At 47.4% G+C, this 19,991-nt stretch overlaps 1 protein-coding gene across 3 annotated transcripts in view; it reads right to left on the reverse strand.

Moving 5' to 3' along the window:
- The window catches only part of LOC131839345 (putative tetratricopeptide repeat protein 41), an 84,103-nt gene that overhangs the window by 5,917 nt on the left and 58,195 nt on the right, over positions 1-19,991 (reverse strand). For all 3 annotated transcript variants that reach the window (XM_059186696.1, XM_059186694.1, XM_059186695.1), the window contains 4 exons: positions 19,595-19,766; positions 16,060-16,207; positions 15,130-15,282; positions 9,669-9,802 (listed from right to left, as the gene is read on the reverse strand). In XM_059186696.1, coding sequence (XP_059042679.1) covers positions 9,669-9,802; positions 15,130-15,282; positions 16,060-16,207; positions 19,595-19,766 — 607 coding nt within the window. The remainder of the gene's footprint in view (positions 1-9,668; positions 9,803-15,129; positions 15,283-16,059; positions 16,208-19,594; positions 19,767-19,991) is intronic.

Consider the following 19,991-nt stretch of genomic DNA (forward strand, 5'->3'; position numbering starts at 1 on the left):
CCTCACCTTCTTTACCAGACAAACATCTGTCAGGACTCACAGCCAAGTCACCTTTTCTGGAAAGTCTTACTTGTTCCTTCTTTTATGTGCCTCCCCATACCCTCTACCAACATCTGTCATAACACACATCTCACTGATGTCAGTTATTTTTATGTGCTTATCTTCCCAACAAGGGTACAAATTCCTAGGGCCCACAAACGATACAAAGAGTATGGGATTGAGGGTCAGAGACTGGGTTCCAAGTCCTCAGTCTACTACTTACTAGCTGCAAGGGTTTAGAATACCACTAGGTCTTTCTGATCCTATGATGTTATTATCTAATCAACAGGATTCTCTGATCAGTAGTTCCAGGGTAAGTATATAACCTATCTGCTATTTTCTCAGCTTTAAAATTAGCTGAGTCATCTCTAGAGTCCTTTCCAGGTTAAAAAGTGTTCTCAGAGGGCCACCTGAGTGGCTCAGTTGGTTCGGTGTCTGACTCCTGATTTCAGCTCAGGTCATGATCTCAGGGTCATGATATTGAGCTCCGTGGCAGGCTACACACTAGTGTGGAGCCTACTTGAGGGTCTCTCGTCTCTCTCTCCCTCTGCCCCTCCCCATCCACCCCAGCTTGCATGCTCTCTCTCCAAAAAAAAAAAAGTGTTCTAAGCTTATGAGGGCTATTAGACATTCTCCTGCAACCAAAAATACTTATAAACTTATAACCCATTAAAAATGGTGAAACCGGGGCGCCTGGGTGGCTCAGTGGGTTAATGCCTCTGCCTTCAGCTCAGGTCATGACCTCAGGGTCCTGGGATCAAGCCCCGCATCGGGCTCTCTGCTCAGCGGGGAGCCTACTTTCCCCTCCCTCTCTACGTGCCTCTCTGCCTACTTGTGATCTCTGTCTGTCAAATAAATGAGTAAAATCGTTTTGAAAAAAATGGTGAAACCTGGGGCACCTGGGTGGCTCAGTCGGTTAAACACCTGCCTTCGACTCAGGTCATGATCTCACGGTCCAGGGATCAAGCCCCAGGTCAGGTTCCAGGCTCAGCAGGGAGTCTGCTTCTCCTTCTCCCTCTGATTCTCCCCCTGCTCATATTCTCTCTCTCTAATAAATAAAATCCTTAAAAATAAATAAATAAATAAATAAATAAGATGAAATCTACAGAAGAAGTAGAAAAGAAACCCTGTTAACAGACATGCGTGAGTCTGCCGGATTAACCAGGGCCCTCTATTTCCTCTGCAAAATAAGACAGGCTGGTGCCCAGGGCACACTCAGAGCCTGCAGCCAGGAGGCTCATCTCTGCTGTGCCCGCAGACTTCTGTTCCTTGCTGCTGGGTTCTAGTGTGACCAAGAGTCAACTGGATTGTTAGTCTCACCTTGGTAACTAAATTAAGTACAGTACAAACTGATGAGATATTTAGTGTGAAATGAAGGAGAGTTGTTTTCTATGAAAAATAGGCTGAATGCTCTGGAATTCTTTCAAATTCCAGCACAAGGCAATAGTGAAAGGTTGAGGGAAGAAAGAGGGAACCGTCTAGAAGGATCGGGCACAGATTGCATCACTATTGTCTAAAGTCTCACCCTACAGAAGCCAAAACTGGAAATTGTGGGTGATGCATTTTGAGAAGGATGACATCTCATTCCAATCAGAGGACCTAACTATTGAAAGAAAGAAAGAAACAAAGGAAAGAAGGAAGGAAGGAAGGAAGGAAGGAAGGAAGGAAGGAAGGAAGGGGAGGTCTTGTATCTAAATTTAAAAGTTTGGGGAAATAATTACATTTATACGTGTAAGTTAAAATAAAAGGCAGTCTGTCTGTATCACTTGCTTGACCCTTTGGAGTAGGGGACCTACTGCTGTAGAGAAGAAGACCATGGTTGAGCTGAGCATTTAAAAAAATGCTCATATGAGGAGAGAGGACTGACTCACCCTACTGAAAGTCACCCACTAGAGCATTTGTTTAATTTCTCCCTTCTAAATTTGACTGAGATGGTTGGCATTTCTTTTTTAAAAGAATCCCAGGGATTCATCTAACCATACTTCTTCCGAAATAAACAATTCCGCACAGAACACTCAGCTTGACATAATGGAATATGAAAAGCCACATTCCCACTGAAATCGGTTCTCAAAAGGTGGATTTAAAGCACTTATCAGAAAAAGAGAACAGGAGGATGGCTCTGTGTCAGAAGTAGTGTGGAACACAAATCACAAAAATCCTCTTTTCATCACCAGGAGTAGTATTCAAATCTCCAGAATTAACCATTTTAGTAGGTTAAGATTTGTCTTGAAACTGGATTGAAATAAGGAGAGACAAGCTGCAAAGGACATATTCCATGGAAAGATTTCAGTTTTGAATAAGTGCCTCACAAAACCATAATCAGAAGAGGAAACAAAATATAGAATTTATTGCCCCTCACAAATCTATCACTTAATATGTGTTTACTATAATCTCATGCATAAAAATGCTATAATTAAAATCTGAATTATCCTTGCTGGGAGCCCACTATCTTTCAGTTTGCAAGATTATTGTGCATTTTGTATGTTGATCAAATAAAATAAAAGACTAAGAAGGTGCCAAGCTAGCAATTTATCAGCGTTAATCTATAATCCAAACCAAAATATGGAAAGTCTATTGATGACAATTGTTTCCAATAGGTTAAAATGCAATTTGGGTCATTTCTTTCAAAGTTGTTAGCCTGGAGCCTAGTTCCTGCTTCTTTTGGATGGTCAGTGAATTGTGTAAATACCTAGAAAGAACCTGTTGATGTACTTCCTCGCCCTTTCTGCCCTGGCAGAGCCCTGTCCTACGGCTAGCACTCTTTCTCCTGCTTTGACAAGGCCCCTGATCCTGGGAGTTCATAGTCTGTTTGAGAGGTCAAAATACTCACACTGGAAAGAAACAGAAACTCAGTGTCAAAAAAGGATCCTTTGGGGGTGCCTGGGTGGCTCGGTCAGTCAAGCGTCAGACCCTTGATTTCAGCTCAGGTCATGATCTCAGGGTCGTGAGATGGAGCCCCACACTGGGCTCCGAGCTGGGCATGGAGTCTGCTTAAGATTCTCTCTCTTTCTCAGGGCACCTGGGTGGCTCAGTGGGTTAAGCCTCTGCCTTCGGCTCAGGCCATGATCCCAGGGTCCTGGGATCGAGCCCCATATCAGGCTCTCTGTTCAGCGGGGAGCCTGCTTCCCCCTCTCTCTCTCTGCCTGCTTCTCTGCCTACTTGTGATCTCTGTCTGTCAAGTAAATAAATAAAATATTTAAAAAAAAAAAAAAAAGATTCTCTCTCTTTCTGTCCCACTGCCACAAAAAAAAAAAAAAAAAAAAAAAAAAAAAGGATCCTTTGAGCTTCTTCATGTCTCTGGCATGGCATATTGTATTAGAAACCTCTCGTGATGGCTACATTAAAGGAATGACCCCAGGTCCCCCCCAATCCCTCTGTTTGGCAAAAAACCTCACACTGGTTTGCAACTACTCTTATGGTGACACCCCAAATCCTTGACCAGGCCTGGGGGAATGTGTTCCACCCAGTACCTCTCTGACATTCTCCTCGGGCACCCTCTCCCCAACATTGGTCTCTGCATTCTGGCCACCTTGGCCTTTCTAGCTCCTTCCAACTTTGCAATTTCTGTTCCCGCTGCCTGGATGACTCTCGCCACCCTACCCCTCTTTACTTAGCAAGATGATTTCTCACCCTTCTGAGTCAGTATCCCCATCACTTCCAGACAAACCTCCCCAGGGCATCCCCTCCCCCCAACAGATCCACATCCCGTTAGTGGTTGGATTTTGCCAGGAGAGCATTTTCCACGGTTATAGAAGCTCCTGTGTACCCAGCTGCCTAACTACCATCTCCATAGAACTACGCAGCTACGCGGTTGTGTCTCTAGTCATCTGACAGCTCTCTGCCTCAGTGTGAGCCAGTAATGGCAGTGCTGGTCTCTCTCTGTCCCGCTCACTGCTATATCCCCAGGAACTAAAACACACATTGTCACCTAAGAATCTACAATCGACTAAACTCCACTCGGGCTCTTTTTCAACCAGGTCTCACTTTGGGTTTCCATGTCCATCTCTTCATTGTCCAGTTTTAGCAAGAATCCTGCTAAGTCCGTTTAACATCCTCAACTCTGATCACCCTGGACATCGGGTTCCTCATTCCCCATCACACCCCAGGTAACGCCTGCCTTCAGCAAGAACACCATTAGGTTTATTGACCCAGAATTTCTTACCCCTGATGTTTCCCCTCAGTAACTCTCCCTCTGCTGCTCCCCTTGCTTGTGCGCATTCTCTTGCTCTCTCTCTCAAATAAAAAAACGGGGGGCTTACCCAGAATAAGGGTTGTTAGCAGAAATAAGTTTTATCTGAGTGACCCGTTGGTACAGCAGGGCAAATACCCAATAACCGACCCCTGTTCTTCACTGTCCCCATAAACTGTGTCCCTTTCCACTGAAGACTCCGTTCTCCTTAGTTCAGGCTGACATATATCCCTCATTCTGCCTGTCTTTAGAATTTCTATGTCTGTGTGGATTCCCCAAATGTGCGCTATTGAATCTGATGTTCTCCTGTTAATCTGTCTCGTGTCGACTTGTTTCTTAGTCCAGCTGTGAGGACCTCTGAAGGGTCAGGAATTCTTCCTCCCCAATAATGGACAGGAAATTCGTTTCACTCTGAACATGGAGACAGACTGGAGACAGCCTTAAAGAGCTCTAACTAACCGTGAATAATTTCCAAAACAATCTCCGGAAGAGAATAAGCCCACAGGAGCATCACGGACCCCCCCGCCCAGGCTTCTTCAGACTTTAATCTCCACTTGCCCACACGCAGGTCTGCCTCCAGACCAGTACACTGCTGCCACCATTGCCTGCTCGCCTGCTTCTTCACCTCCTGTCCTACCCTTTCCCATAGCCCCTCATGACAGCCCCCATGACCCCCTCCGCATCTCTCTTTATTCCTACCTTTGTCCATGCTGGTCTCCCTAGAACCACGCCCTTCTCTGCCAGTTCACACCCTTGACTTCCTTAAGGGTTCCTCGCAAGAGGTTTTCCCTGAAAAACCTCCTGCTACTGATCACTGTCTTCCTTTGCACTTAAGTGTGGACTATCAACTCTGCAGAGGACCTCAAAGCACTCAACACCCTTATTTTACAAAGAGGGCCAGAGATGGACTTGGGTCCAAGAGGATGTGACTTGCTGGGATCCCATGCCAGATTGTAGCCACACGAGAACTCAAACCCAGTCCAGTCTCCTCCACTCGGGCCATGGGCTAAACCTTCCACATGTTACAGCTTCTATGGTAGGCTTGTTTTGCCTCCTAACAAAGAAAGTGGTTAATGAAAGGCAAAAGTTGTCTTTTGTTTTCATATCCCGGCTACACTTAGGACAGTCCTCCAGGCACAGGGAACCTTATTTCCACCTGTTTGTCTGTGACTGCAACCAGAAAAGACCAAGACAGATTGTTCCCAAATTTAGAAGGTATGTGTAGGATGATCTAAATGGAAATACAGGCCATATGGCATTCATAAAATTTATGTTGAAGGACCTAAGGGACAACTTCAAAGTGGTAGGTAGCCCACTGCAGAGCACCCTAGGAAATGGCCCCGCAAGACAAGCTAGAGACAAAAGGAACCAATAGTTTCATACATGGGCCTCCGATCCAAAGTCACAATGGGCAGATGCAAGCAGTGACTTGTGTTAGCAACTTCTTGTACCTGCTCATTGGCGTGCGCAACTTCAAGCGGAGTGCTTCCGGGGGGATGGGGGACAGTAGGGGGCTTGTTTTTCTTTAGAGGGCACGTAATTCTCCCAAACCACCCCAGATCTACAAACTAGTTGGGTAAGATAAAACATGCTTACAATTGCATTATGCATTACAGGTTATAAAGGATTAAAATACATGTGCACTGAATATATAACTGGCAGTGGTCAGGATACTGTGCCTCTTGTTTTCCTTGATGCAAACTACATAGCGTCGAAGGAGTGCTCTGATGACCCACGTTTGGTGACACTTTTACTACAGTGGGCCTAAGACTTGGTTTACAAAGGTGCATGGTGAGGAGCCGGTGGCTTACTTCTTATTTGATGGAGTCCACGCAAACACATTCCATTCAGAAAGACACTCTCCATTGAAGGTAGGCAAAGGAGGTCCGGAAAGGCTGCCCCAAAGCATGCCACATTCCCAATGACCGGAGGATTACTTTGAGCGGAAGGCTTTCGAGTTCTTAAAATCCTGCATGTGCCTAAAAGCAGAGTCCCCCAAAAGGACTCAAGCATTATAAATTCCCTCCCCAGGGCAACTCACATCTTCTCTGCTGGGACACAAGCAGCTGGCACCACACCTAGACAGACTTCGTTACAAATGACACCTCATTCATTCTCCTAAGGTTCATTCATCTTTCCAAAAAATAATTTGCTTTTCTATTAAATGTCCTTGTCCTCTCCCCCTTCCCTTTCCCCTGCCAAGTCAGGTGCACAGACCCCAAGCCCTAACCACCCCCTTGGAGTTGTGGCATTGCTGAGCACTCCCATGCGTTAAGTGTGATGTACGTGACAATAAACTTGTTATCTGAGAGTAATGAATATGTTACACCTCCGTCATAGTCCAGACTCCACCACCGGGAACAAATTATTCATACAAAGCAACCATATTAGGTGTACAGTTGCTTTTGCATAGATCTGCGTCTGTATTTTCTGGTTGTAAACAAAATCCTTCATGTATTCAGCCTGAAAACGCTTACTGAGAAAATACTGCGCGCGTGCGCGCACACACACACTCGCACGCACACGCACACTCCTAAATCTATGGACTGAAAATAATCTTTCCCTGCAGGTATCAAGTATGTAAGCCTCTTCCTCCTTGGGAAATGACTAGGCTGAAAGCAATCGTGTTTTATGGTAAAATGGACAACAAACATGCACGCTGGAGAAAGTGGTTGATTAACTCAGGGTTTCTCAATCTTGACACTTTGACATTTGGCCTGGATAATTTTTTGCTGTTGATTGAGGGGCTGTCCTGAGCCCCATAGGGTGTTTAGCCTGTGGCCTCCACCCACTAAATGGCAGTAATGCTCCCTGCTCCCCTCCTCTCCCCCGCCTCCTCTCCTCCCCCAATCTTGACAATCGAGGTTTCTCCAGACTTCCGTCCTGAGGGATAGTATCGCATGGGCTGAAAACCTGTTTAGGTGGAAGTTGGCCACGGCTTGTGGCACTGAGATTTCAAGATCCCTGACAGTACTCCAGAATTTTTCTAGTCGTGGCACTTGAGACTTCTGGTCTAACGTAGTAGAAGAAATAAAGCTGAGACATCTCTACCAGGCACACAGGGAACTCGATCACTGGAGGCACAACCCCTCCCCATCCCTGCCCCATGGGACTCACAGTTCTGATCACCCCCTACCCCACCCCCTTCCTCCCTCCCTCCCGCTGTGGCCAGCCTCCAGCCTGCTGTCTGGGAATTATCTGCAGCCCCCAACTCAACTCTCCAATCTCCTCGGTTCCCAACTTTGGCAGTGGCACTCCAGGTAAAGGACAGAACTCACCATGTGCCCCTATTTGCAGAGCAAGCTAATGGGGTCCTGGGCCCAAAAAGTGGTGAGGCAGGGAAGGCTAGAGCCCAGCCACTGTGGTCCCTGGCTACAGCAGAGCCTGGGGAGAAGGACCCTCTCTCAGGAGGCCTCTGGGGAGCTCATCAACAGTCAGCCGGGCAGACCGCCCTTCATAGGTAACCACTAACCTCACCAGGGCCTGTGTTTCTTCATCTATGGGAACTGTCACTAGGCCCTTCCTCCCCTGTAACCTGCGGGCTACACGTCAGCACATTCCTCCACAGCCTTGCAAGAATCATTAACCTTGTCCCTGTTTTCTTTGTCCCAGTGCCTACAACAGGAACCAAGGAGGGAGGCGACATGATAACCTACAGACACAAAGCCAACAAGTAACGCTCTGAGACCATTGCATGGAGCCCAGATGTCCCCAGAGCACAATGTCCCAGAGGTTTTGAGCCTCTCCTTGTGAGGTTTCAAGGCCCATCCGGTTCCCACTCTCACCCCCACATATTTTATTAGCCCCACATAAGCTGTCGCTGTGCTCAACCAAGACAAGGCAGGTTCGAGACCCATCCCCTGACTGCCCATCCGTCTGCCCTTCTGGTAATAAAACTTTCTCTGCTTCTGACGCGGTGGCTCACAGATTAGCTAACTGGGCCTCAGACACACGAAACTGATTTTAGGGTCCAGTAACTGTAGTGCCAGTGAAGAAGAAAGTCAGCACGCACTACAAGCCACAGGCAATAAGGACACTGGTGGAAGAAACCCAAAGAAAGAATCAGAACCTCTGTGAAGAGAAGCAAAAGAGAAACACCAGAAACAACAAGTAACAAGAAGAGTGAGTACACCCACCCCTCCCCTCCTCCTCAGGTTTAAGACCACATTTTCAATTCCATTTTTAACTGTCATTTCAAGTTTTTAATTTTTATCTTTTTCTTTTTTTAAGATTTTATTTATTTATGTGACAGAGAGAGACACAACAAGAGAGGGAACACAAGCAGGGGGAGTGAGTGAGAGAGAAGCAGGTCCCCCCACTGAACAGGGAGCCCGACGAGGGGCTCGATCCCAGGACCCTGGGATCATGACCTGAGCCAAAGCAGATGCCTAACAACTGAGCCGTCCCGGCACCCCTTGATTTTTATCTTTAATCAGAAATTGCCTTCAAATCTCTGGGCCAGGTCTGAGGCACTGAGTCTTACGTTCTATATGTAAAATCAAAGGTGGGCCCATGCGAAGAACCACTTGTGATTTTCAGCCACCTGTTACTTTAGTGTCACAGGATTAAGCATGAACGGGCGATTCCTATACAAACAGTGACTTAAAACAGAATCGGAAGGAGGAAGGGAACCTACCCTGACAGGAGTGGCTGGGCATGGTGCCCCATCACGTGAGTGAGTATGGGATGGAAAGACTTCTAGAAGATCTCTTTCTGGGGCGCCTGAGTGGCTCAGACAGTCAAGCGTCTGCCTTTGGCTCAGGTCATGATCTCAGGATCCTGGGATGGAGCCCTGCCTCAGGTGCTCCACACAGACGGAAGCCTGCTTCTCCCTCTGCCCCTCCCCCTGTTGTGCTCTCTCTGCCTCTCTCTCTCAAAAAAAAAAAAAAAATCTTAAAACAACAACAACAATAACAACAAGATCTCTTTCTATTACAGACTATTTGCGCCCCCCCCAAAAAAATTCTTATGTTGAAGTCCTAACCCCCAAATGATGGTATTTGGAGATGAGGCCTTTGAAAGGTGATCAGGTCATGTGGGTGAACCCCTCATGAATGGGATTAGCGCCCTCATAAAAGAGGTACCCTTCCTTCCACCATGTGAGGACACAGCAAGAAAAGAGCTGTCTGTGGACCAGGAAGTAGACTTGCACCAGACACCGTGTCTACCAACGCCTTGACCTTAGACTTCCCGGCCTCTGGAGCTTGAAGAAATACACCTCAGTTGCTCAGGCCTGCCAGTCCATGGCATCCTGTTCTAGCAGCCCAAGCAGACTAAGATACGTTCCTAATGAGGGAAGGTACACAAGGAGCCTAAAAATTTGAAAGTCTGTGGAACAGGACTTTCCTGCTTCAGAAATGAAGACATTTTAAAAATAAGCAAAGCATGCAGGTCAGAGGGAAAAGTCCCCGGCTTCTAATAGAAACACACTGACAATTACCTAATTTACACAAGGTGTCACTGAGGCTGACGCTCAGCTGCTTCCTGACGAGTGAGGAGGTGGCAAAAGTCCCTGCGTTTTCCTTTATTTGTATCACTTGTTTATAATATTCAATTGCTTGCTTCCTTTGGAATCTAGAAAAGAGACATTTAATTAAAGTGTTGCATCAAAGAAGCACTGCATTCATTCATTCAACAAACCTTCAGGGCTGGGGCTCAAGGATGAGGAAGACTAATCCTTGCCCACAGAGAACTTCCCAAGGTTGGAGCAGAGGCTGGAGAGTGAAACAGAGGACCAGACACTCACGAAGGGCACTGTGTGTGGATCTAAGGGTTTTTGGTCTTTAACACTGAGATTTCATTAAGAGAATGATGTGATCCAATGTGCACTTTGATAAACTCGCCTGGCTGGAAGTGTGCAGGGGAAGGCTAGAGGCAGGGAGGTCACTTAGTCCACGGGAAGCACGAGGGTCTGAGCAGATGCTGTGGGCCTGGAGGAGACAGACCTGCGGAGGCTGGGTGCCCCCTGAACGTTGTGGCCCCAGTACTGGGAGCAGTGGGTGATCGCTGTGGTCGCAGTAGAGTGACGTGGTCAGGAGCTTGAGCTCTCAAGTCCGACAGGCCTGAGGGTGGCTAGTGAGGCACAGACACCCTGTGGTCAGATGCCCTGGGTGTTGATCCACATTCTACTGCTTCAAAGCTGGGCAAGCCTTCTAACCTCCTGAACCTCAGCTTTCTGCCCCTGTTGTGCTCTCTCGCTCTCTCTCTCTCTCTCTCTCTCAAACAAATAAATAAAATAACAAATTGTTTTGAAGATTCAATTTGAAGAGAAAAATGCATGTAATGTCTTCCGCATAGTGACTGATCATAAATATAATTAAGACGATGCCGTGGTGTCCACACTGGGTGAAACAGGAGAAGAATGCATTTCATCAGGGTGGGTGGGGGGAGGGAATGTGTTCAGTCTTGAGAATGCGGACTCAGAAATGCCCAAATAATTTGGAATACACAATGGAGGCATCCAATAGATGATAGAGGACTGAGAAGGACATGGAGAAGAGAAGCCAGCGCCTCATGGCTAAAGCCCTAGGCACAGGTGAGGTTGAGATGCTAAGACTCCTGCTGAGACCAGCATCCAAGCACAGCCTCCGTGAACTGAACCCAAAACAGCAACACCACTGGGACAACACTCAGAGAGGGAGGGAGAGAGGAAAAAAGAGAGATAGGAAACCCACAAAAGAAACTGAGCAGGGATCATCAGAAAACAGAGCCAGGAGAGAAGGCATCTCAGGAACCAGCAGAGGGTTTTTTGGGGAAGGGAGTCATTGACATCATCAACACTTCAGCAGGAGAAGGCCAACAAGATCAAAAATGTGCAAAGGGACACATTGAACATGTTCCTGAGGACGTTGGCTGGAGTAGAGTAAAATGGAGCCGGGTCGAGGCAGAAGTTAAATGACAGTAAATGGGAAGGGAGGAAGAAACTTGACCTTGAAGAGGAGGCTAATGAATGGGTACAAAGTCAAGAAGGAGTAGACGGCATTTACTTTACTGAAAACATAACTACTGTTCCTCCTAAGACAGTTTGTTTATTCCTCTCTGTCCTTTTCTTTTTAACTTAACCTCACTTACCCAGCCCTACCCAGCCCCACGCCACAAGCCTCTCAGGATCCCATGGATCATTTCTTTTTTTTTTTTTTTAAAGATATTATTTATTTCAATCTCAAGTAGGTGGAGAGGCAGGCAGAGAGAGAGAGAGAGAGAGAGAGAGAGAAAGGAGGAAGCAGGCTCCCCACTGAGCAGAGAGCCTGATGTGGGGCTCGATCCCAGGACCCTGAGATCATGACCTGAGCCAAAGGCAGAGGTTTAACCCACTGAGCCATCCAGGTGCCCCTCATTTCTGTAGCGCATGACAGCTGTCACAAGGGCCCTGGCCACCAGGGCAAAGGCTCTACCCCCGTGTGAGAGGTGAGTCGAGCTGCACAGCAAAATCTCTCCTGGTCTTAACTGGTGTTAAGAAAGATGTGGTTGCCTAAAGGCAACCTTCAACAAGATGAAAGGCCTTCCATTGTTTCAGAAGGCTGACCGTTGCCAGTGAGGGCTGGGCCAAAGGCACCCAGGTATGGTCAGGTGGGCCGCCACAGAGGCCATCCCTGTGGAATGGACAAGCGATATCAAAGGTCTATGATTCACACCCCACGAGCTCTGGATTTGCGATGGGGCAGCCGGGGGAAGCAGAAATGACTCAGACAGTATGTTTCATGCTTAGATTTTTCTTCCACGAGGAAATGGTTCTACTGCCACGCTTTTTGCTTCTGTAAAGAAGAGTCCCTTCTCTGTTCACTGTGCTAATCTGAAGAGGAGCAGGAGGAGGCTTATCTGGTATCCAGTGTCTAAAAAATGACATTGTGGGGAGCAAAATAGTAATACTAAGAATTCAATTTAATGAATTCTTTTGGTATGTGCCGGGCATTCTGCTAAACACCTTACATATGGGATCCGTTAGCCCTCACAACCATCCGGTGAACAAGATAGTATCCCCACTTTCGTTTTACCAGTGAAGAAATGAATGAGATACCAAACGTTAAGTTCTCCCTGTTACTAATTTGAACCCAGGTACTCAGATCCCAACGCCCTCCATGTCCCCACTACTATGTCGCACCCATAATTTTACCCATATACATTCCCTTATTTGGGCTACTTTTTTACAGGTAAATACTCTTAGAAAGGCTAAATACGGATTTGGACTTAAGTGCTAGAAATTAGCAGCATCACATTCCTCCTGGGAGCAAATGCAGGAAGAGGTTATCTTCCTGGGGAGAGGTAAGAGGGAAATTATCTCCAGGCAAGGGGAAAACTGAAAGTGCAAAGCGAGACAGGGAACAGAGAGCAGAGGGACAGAAACTCCAAAAACAAAACTTCACAACTTCGTAATTGAACCTAGAGCATCCACAGTCCTTCAGTCCGCGGACTCGGCTAGGAAAGGGTGTGAGCCCGTGCCAAAGGAAGGGTGTGTTGCTTCTGTCTCTCCAGACTCACAAAGACCCTTCTCTCAACCAACCTGTCAAGAGAAGTGGTCAGACCCTGCAGATGCGAACACTGATGGTCTCCACAGCATAATATCCACAACCCTCTCTTAAACACAGAAACCAACAAAGAATCTCTCCTGACTGGGGTGCCTGGGTGGCCCAGTGGGTTAAAGCCTCTGCCTTTGGCTCAGGTCATGATCCCAGGGTCCTGGGCTTAAGCTCCACATCAGGCTCTCTGCTCAGCAGGAAGCCTGTGTGTCAAATAAATACATCAAATCTTTAAAAAAAAAAAAAAAAAAAATCTCCCCTTGACCAAACTCTGCTCAGGCTCTTATCACTCTTTCTGAAGTAGGTCTCAACTTTTAGACTTCTGTGTTCATCTCTGCATTGCCCAATTTTAGCAAGACTCCTGCAAAGTCAGTTGAAGGAGGCTCCCACCCCTACCAGTCTGATCACCCTCAAAACCAGGCTGGGTTCCTCCTTCCCCGTCACATCCCAGGAGAAGTCCGACCCCACCAGCCTGCCTTCAGCAAGAATCCTGTTGGGTCTATCAAGCCAGAATCCTCTCCCCACCAGTGCTTCCTCTTGGTAATTTTCTATCTACTGACCCCCCTCTACCCAACTTCTCTTTGCATATGGGGTTAGGTCCAATCTCTCTTCCCCTCTGCAAAACTCTACCACAGGACCCGAGTGAACTCCCTCTTACCTTTCTTTAATAACTATTATTGAGACAGAGAAAGCAAACGGACCCCATGAGAGAAAAAAAATATTGCTTTTTCTTTTGCTTTTTTTCCGGCTTCTACTCTTGCTAGGACCTGTACCCCTCCACCCCACTCAACACATGCCTCATAATGCAAACAGCATATGTCCTTCTTGGAAGGGACAAGGAAGGAATGATTTCCCTAGAACAGATAACATCTAAGAAAGGACCAGGTAAGAAATGACTGAATGAAGCCATCACACATGCTCTCCAGACCACCATTACCAAACATCTCAATGCCAAGGTCCCTTGGTTCCAAGGAGTAACACCTGGGGCCTCATCTTGGTGCTAACTGGTTCCTGGATGCCTAAGGGGACAAGTACACCAGAACATCACCCTCAGTAAAAACCCCCAGACCCCAAGCAAAACCAAGACTCATGATCTTTCCTTTCTGAGTCTCCTGGATGTTTCATCTGTATCTCCACCCCCCACCCACCCCAAACACACACACCTCTCACTCTTTCTTTCTACATATATCTTCAATAAACCCTGCTTCCACCTCCTGCTGGCTCATGTTTCATTTCCATCCTGCCTGAGGCCAAGGACCCTGTTGGCTGTCCCACAGGACCCCCGCTCTTGGTCCCTGGCCCTGACCTGCCTATACCATTATGAATAATTTTTTCTTTAACAGCTTTAACAGTGCCTTGTGGGGGGAGCTGAGGGAAGCCCCCCACCTCACAGGACAGCAAGCGGACTTGCTGAGCAGGCAGAAAAGAGTTAGCAGGAAAACAGAGAGGGAATGTCTGAGACATCACAGGCTGGCCTAGAGTTGCAAGAGGCAGACGAAAGGATGTGGCCCCACAAACAAGGGAGTTGAGTCCTGCACAGAAGCAGGAAGTGAATACAGCTGACCCTCGAGCAATGCGGGGGTTGGGGCACTGACCCCTGTGCAGTTGAAAATCTGGTATCTTTTGATTCCCCCAAGACTAAACTACTAATAGCCCACTGTTGACTGGGAGGGTTACTGATAACAGAAGCAGTCGATAAGCACAGATTTGTATGCTTTGTGTCATGTACTGTTCTCTTACAATAAAGTAAGTTAAGGAAAAGAAAATGATAGGAAGGAAATCATATGGAAGAGAAAATGCATTTATAGGCTGGTACTGTATTAGTGGAAACAAGGCCGTATGTAAGTGGACCCACTCAGTGCAAGTGCGGTTCCAGGGCCGGTTGTCCATCTTCTTCCTCACAAGGCCTGGGAGTGATACAGAGAAACACAACATCATACTCCTTGGTACTCTGCCTACTGCCAAGAGCTCTACGCACTTTGTGGGCTGAGAGTTCCTCTCAAAGACACTGCGGTCAGTGTCCTGACAAATGAACAGGGACACAACTTTCAGGCACGGCGAGCCCCTCAGGGTTCTGAACAAGGCTACAGCCAAGGACGTGAGACACTCTGATGGCTCAACCCCAGACTTCCCTTCCATTGGCGATTTGGGGGCGAAAAGAAGACCCACTACTTGAGACTTTTTATAAGAACTTGCATCGGAGCACCTGGGTGGCTCAGTCAGTTGGGCATCTGACTCTTGGTTTTGGCTTAGGTCATGATTTCAGGGTCGTGCTTGAGATCTCTTTCTCTCCCTCTGCCCCTCTCCATTCCACTCACGCCCTCTCTCACTCTCTCTCTCTCACAAATAAATAATATTTTTAAATCTTTTTTTTTAAAAACTTGCCTTTCACTATCTTCTGGTAGAAAAAATAGTAAATCTGCTAAAAATTCCATAATTTCTCCAACCACGATGTTTTTCTCACCAAATAAACTTCTCCTGATATTTAAGCATTCTTGAAATCTCATTTTTGCAAGAGACGTGTTTCCAGCAACAAATCTGAAAATAAAACACATGTGTTTATGTGGGCACGATAATGCTGGCTAGTTCATTTTGCTATCAAAAGTAATTCTTATAAACATCCTTTGTTTTGGGCCCCTGGGGGGCTCAGTCATTAAGCCTCTGCCTTTAGCTCAGGTCATGATCCCAGGTCCTGGGATCCAGCCCCGCATCAGGCTCCCCGCTCAGCCGGAAGCCTGCTTCTCCCTGTGCCTGCTGTTCTCCGTGCTGTGTTCCATTTGCTGGTGTTCCCTCTCTCACTATCTCTCTCTCTGCCAAATAAATAAATAAAATCTTCTTTTAAAAAAATCCTTTGTTTTATACGGGAAGACACAGAACAGCAGAGCAGTTTATAATGGCAGAGATTTAAGACCTTCAAAGCGATATGTAAGAAGACATTTGACGATCTTATGAGAAACTGGGCACTATTCTCAACCCCAGCACAGCTGACCTTTAGGCTGGCAGCATGCACTAGGGCCATCTTGTGTGCTCTATCACATCTAGCAACATCCTGGCCTCTAGCCACTAGATGTTGATAACAACCCCCCAGTCGTAACAACCAAAAATGCCTCCAGACATTGCCCAAGGTCCCCTGAGGGGCAGAATCACCCCCGGTTGAGAACCACCGAAGCAGAATATGGAAATGCTAACATTCGGCATTTCTTCACCCAATCAGTGGGAAATGGACTAATAAGCATGGGTTAAGCACATCGAACTTAACCATAAAAGCTAGTACAGAAAACAATAATTTTCCAAGAAAAAAAAAACCATGTTTACATCAGAACACCTTCGGTATATTTCATGGTAGCCTGATCACGGGGGTTGTTGTCCAATGAGCTGGAAATTTCAGCAGCGCGTTCCAAAATGTGATTTTCTTTTAAGTACTTCTCAGTGGCTGACTTTGCCAGGTTGTTCAGCACTCTGCCTGCAGGGAATAATTTTGGCAAAGAAGGTGATGCTGAAGTTTTTTTTTTGTTCCACAAAAGAGTTAAGACATCAATAAAGTACTTAATACCTTTGCTTCATCACCACCAATAGCCAGGTTTTTTCTTCATAAATCAATGACTTGCCTACATTGCACGGGGATTGGTTTTCATACAATGATTGTGTGTGCACAGCAATTACAAAGGCCAAAGAGCTAAGACAATGGATTGAAAGTGAATTCTGAGACCATTCTGCAAATGGGCAGATCAGAAATTAAGTAAGAATATGGATGTGATAAAACCAGTCATCACCGTGGTAACCAAGTCCTACCGAAGGCAGCCAGTGCAGTCTTGCAATAAGAAATAAAATGATACAGCCTTACAATAAGAAACACATGAATAAGCCCCATAAATCCAATTAATAAATAATGAGCTCTCCCTAGATACATACCGCCTCGGGAATGTACCTGCTGCCAAGGCCCACCATTTGGTTCCTTTATTGCAAGTTATATATTCTGACACTAATACAGACTCCTAAAATGCTGGAAAGTGTTTTTGAAGCCATATTCTGTTAGGAAGGAAAAAAGCCCTAAAAACTTTCCTGGAAGGTGTTAGAACAGCAGTGGCAGCAGGAAAGAAAAGCAGATTTAACCTCCTGTGCCAGGGAACTCAGTTGTAAGTACAAAGGATTGCCATCACACTGTCAAGAAACATCTTTCCCAGCCTGGGTGGTATGTCCCTCACTGCCTGTGCCCCCTGCACTCGGTCCACCTCCATCCAAGGCCTCCCGTCTCACACCTGGGCATCTGGAGGGACAGCCACATACTTGCTCTCCCTATGTCCCCTCTTACCCACCGTGTAGTTCAGGCAACAAAAGTAATCTCACAATAGAAACCAAATGACGGCATGCCCACTCTAACTCCATGTAGTGGCTTCCCCTCACAGAGAATAAAATCCAAATGCTTGCCCAAGGCCCTAAACAATGTGGGCCCATCTGTATCCTGCCCCTTGTTCAGGGAGGCTCTCTCCATCGCTAACCCAGGCCGAGGCTCTCTCCACTCAGGGCCCTGTGCGGGCTGTTTCCTCTGCCAGGATCATACGTCTCAGCCAGGGAGGCCTCTGGACTTTTCTGAAGAGGAATTTCCCCCCGCTTATGCTCCCCCTGCATGTCGCTTGTGTCTTTCATTACATTTACTCCAGCCTGCAATTATTGTGTTATGTGTCCCCTCCTCTAGAGGACAGAGTTGGTGACTGTCTTGTCCAGCACAGCACCCACATGGCAGGTGCTCAGAAAATAGTTCTTGAATGTTTCTGCTCCGGCCAGCTGGGAATCCGAGACTTCACCTGTTTGCTTGGGCCCTAAATCCCGGCCTGACCCTTGTCAGAACACTGGAACTACAGAGGGTTCCCATCAAAGCTGCCACTAAGGACAGCGATCCACCCCCAAGCCTCGGTTGCCAGCAGAACCACACCCCTCCTGCTGCTTTGGACTCCTCAGGAGTCCCATTTGTCTGCACCAAGCCAAGGTCTGCTCAACCCCTCGGAGCGCTACTCTCTAGACCCTCTAGCCGGCTTTAGAAGGCCAGTCCCAGGACCCACCTGAGTGCGCCTGGTTTCCCACCCTGGTTTCCTCTGCTCACTAAGGTCCCAGCATGCCTGTGACCAGCTCTGCCTGCATTCGGGTGCCTCGGAAGCTACACTCTATATATCGAGGACTACAGCTTCATACATGTCAGTTCTAGAAGAGATTCTGTACGGTGAGGAGTTCCTGCAGACAGGCTTTAGGGTCTGATCAGCCTAACTTGGACTCCCAGCTCCAGGCCTGCCGGCTGTGAGAGCTGAAGTGGTTGAAGTTATTCTACCTCTCTGACCTTCAGTGTCCTCGTCTGTACCATGGGGATAGCAATACGTACCACAGGAGACACGTTTGAGGGTAAAAGATCATGAGCATGAAGTGCCTTACACATAACAAGCATTCAACAAGTGGGAAGTGTTACTGTAAAACTGGACTTACACTTGGGATCGAGCAGGGGTAGATAGCTTGCCCACGGTGACTTGTTCTTACAGCCCTGGTGGTAGACCGCCGAAACCGCAGCAGCCCACCCCCCAATGCCAACCTGCACCCAATTCCCCTCGGCAATGCCATTCCGCACCTCCTCCCATCAAGACGTGGGGTCTTGTGCTCTCCCTTTGAGTGAGGCTTGGTGACTCGTTTTGACCAACTGAATGCAGGACAAGAGGGTGTGGGCCAGGGCTGAACCTAGGTCTGTGCCTCCGCACAGGCTTCTGCTCCCCCTCTCCTGGAATCCTGTGAGCCACCAAACCAACAGGCCCTCACCATCCTCCTGGAGGATGAGAAACGTGTGGCCCAGACATCGAAGGGAAGCCTCGTAGATCAGCCCACCCCATGCACCCTGCCCGCTGATCTCCATCTGCCGAGCCCACTCTGGACCTGTGGACCAGCCAACACCCACACCTCTGGGCAACAGTAAGCAGCTGTTGTTCGAATGGCTGCCTTCTGGGCTGGCTTGCTATACCACAAAAGTGAATTAATGCAGCCATTTAAATACAGCGTAAGTCTAGAATACTTTAGATTAGACTGATTGTAAATCAGTGGGTCATGACTCTTAATCTCACAAAACAAACTGAGGGTTGCTGGGGGGAGGGGGTTTGGGAGAAGGGGGTGGGATTATGGACATTGGGGAGGGTATGTGCTTTGGTGAGTGCTGTGAAGTGTGTAAACCTGGTGATTCACAGACCTGTACCCCTGGGGATAAAAATATATGTTTATAAAAAATTAAAAATTTAAAATTAAAAAAAAAAATGCTTAATATCTTCATTCAGTAAACATTCTTTGTCTCCACTCTCTCTGTGGACCTACAGAGCCTCAGGCATCAAATACCCAAGAATAAAAGAAGCGGGTTTCCCCGAGCCCTGGACTGCAGGCCAGCCACCGTCCTGCGCACTCCACGGTCTCCCACAAACCCTTCTAGTCTCACAACAACACGCAGCAGATACTCCTCTCAATCCTCCCTTACAAACGTGAAACATGTGACCAACAAAGGTTGAGTCATAGGTCTAATGGCAAAGAGTCAGGGAGTGGAAAGGTGAGATTTAAACCCAGAACAGCAGGCTTCAGAATCATGTGAACGGGGCCCCGTCCTGCTCACAGCCTCCCTTTCTGACGCACGTCACGATCAGGCCTCCACAGCCCCAAAGGCTGGGCCGTCCCATGAGGAGCACTGACTAGTCAACCCTCATGTGACCGCCACAAAACTCAGATGCACAAAGCACACACATCCACGTCCCCTTTCTTGGTAGCTGGGTCTGGCCCAGGAGCCCGACTCCGAAACACAAAGCGCGACCCCCTCTGCACCTGTCTGCCGTACCTTTCTGCTTCAGGAAGGCCTGGTTGTCTTTTATGGCGCTGGGTGGAAACTCCATCAGGTTGGACCACGCTTTCTGGAAGTACTGGAAGCCCTCCTGAGTCATCCCTATTTCAAGGTAGAGTTCTCCAGTGGTGTTCTGTACTCTGAGAAGCATCTCTGTCGAGGCCCGACTCTGTACAAAGTGGAAAGGACACCACTGCTGGGGGAAGCCAGCCATAGATGGGACACAGCAGCCAGACACCCACTCAGTAAAGGCCCATTTCATAACATGCCTGCAAAAGATGGCATGCTTTATATCATTTCTTCTCTTAGGGAATTTAAATATTTATAAAATGATGCGAAGTAGTTATTGGGAAACACTATGAACTAAAAGTAAATGTGGGGATATGTCTTTCAG

This window comes from Mustela lutreola, chromosome 8, assembly GCF_030435805.1.
Source record: "Mustela lutreola isolate mMusLut2 chromosome 8, mMusLut2.pri, whole genome shotgun sequence".
NCBI lineage: Eukaryota > Metazoa > Chordata > Mammalia > Carnivora > Mustelidae > Mustela > Mustela lutreola.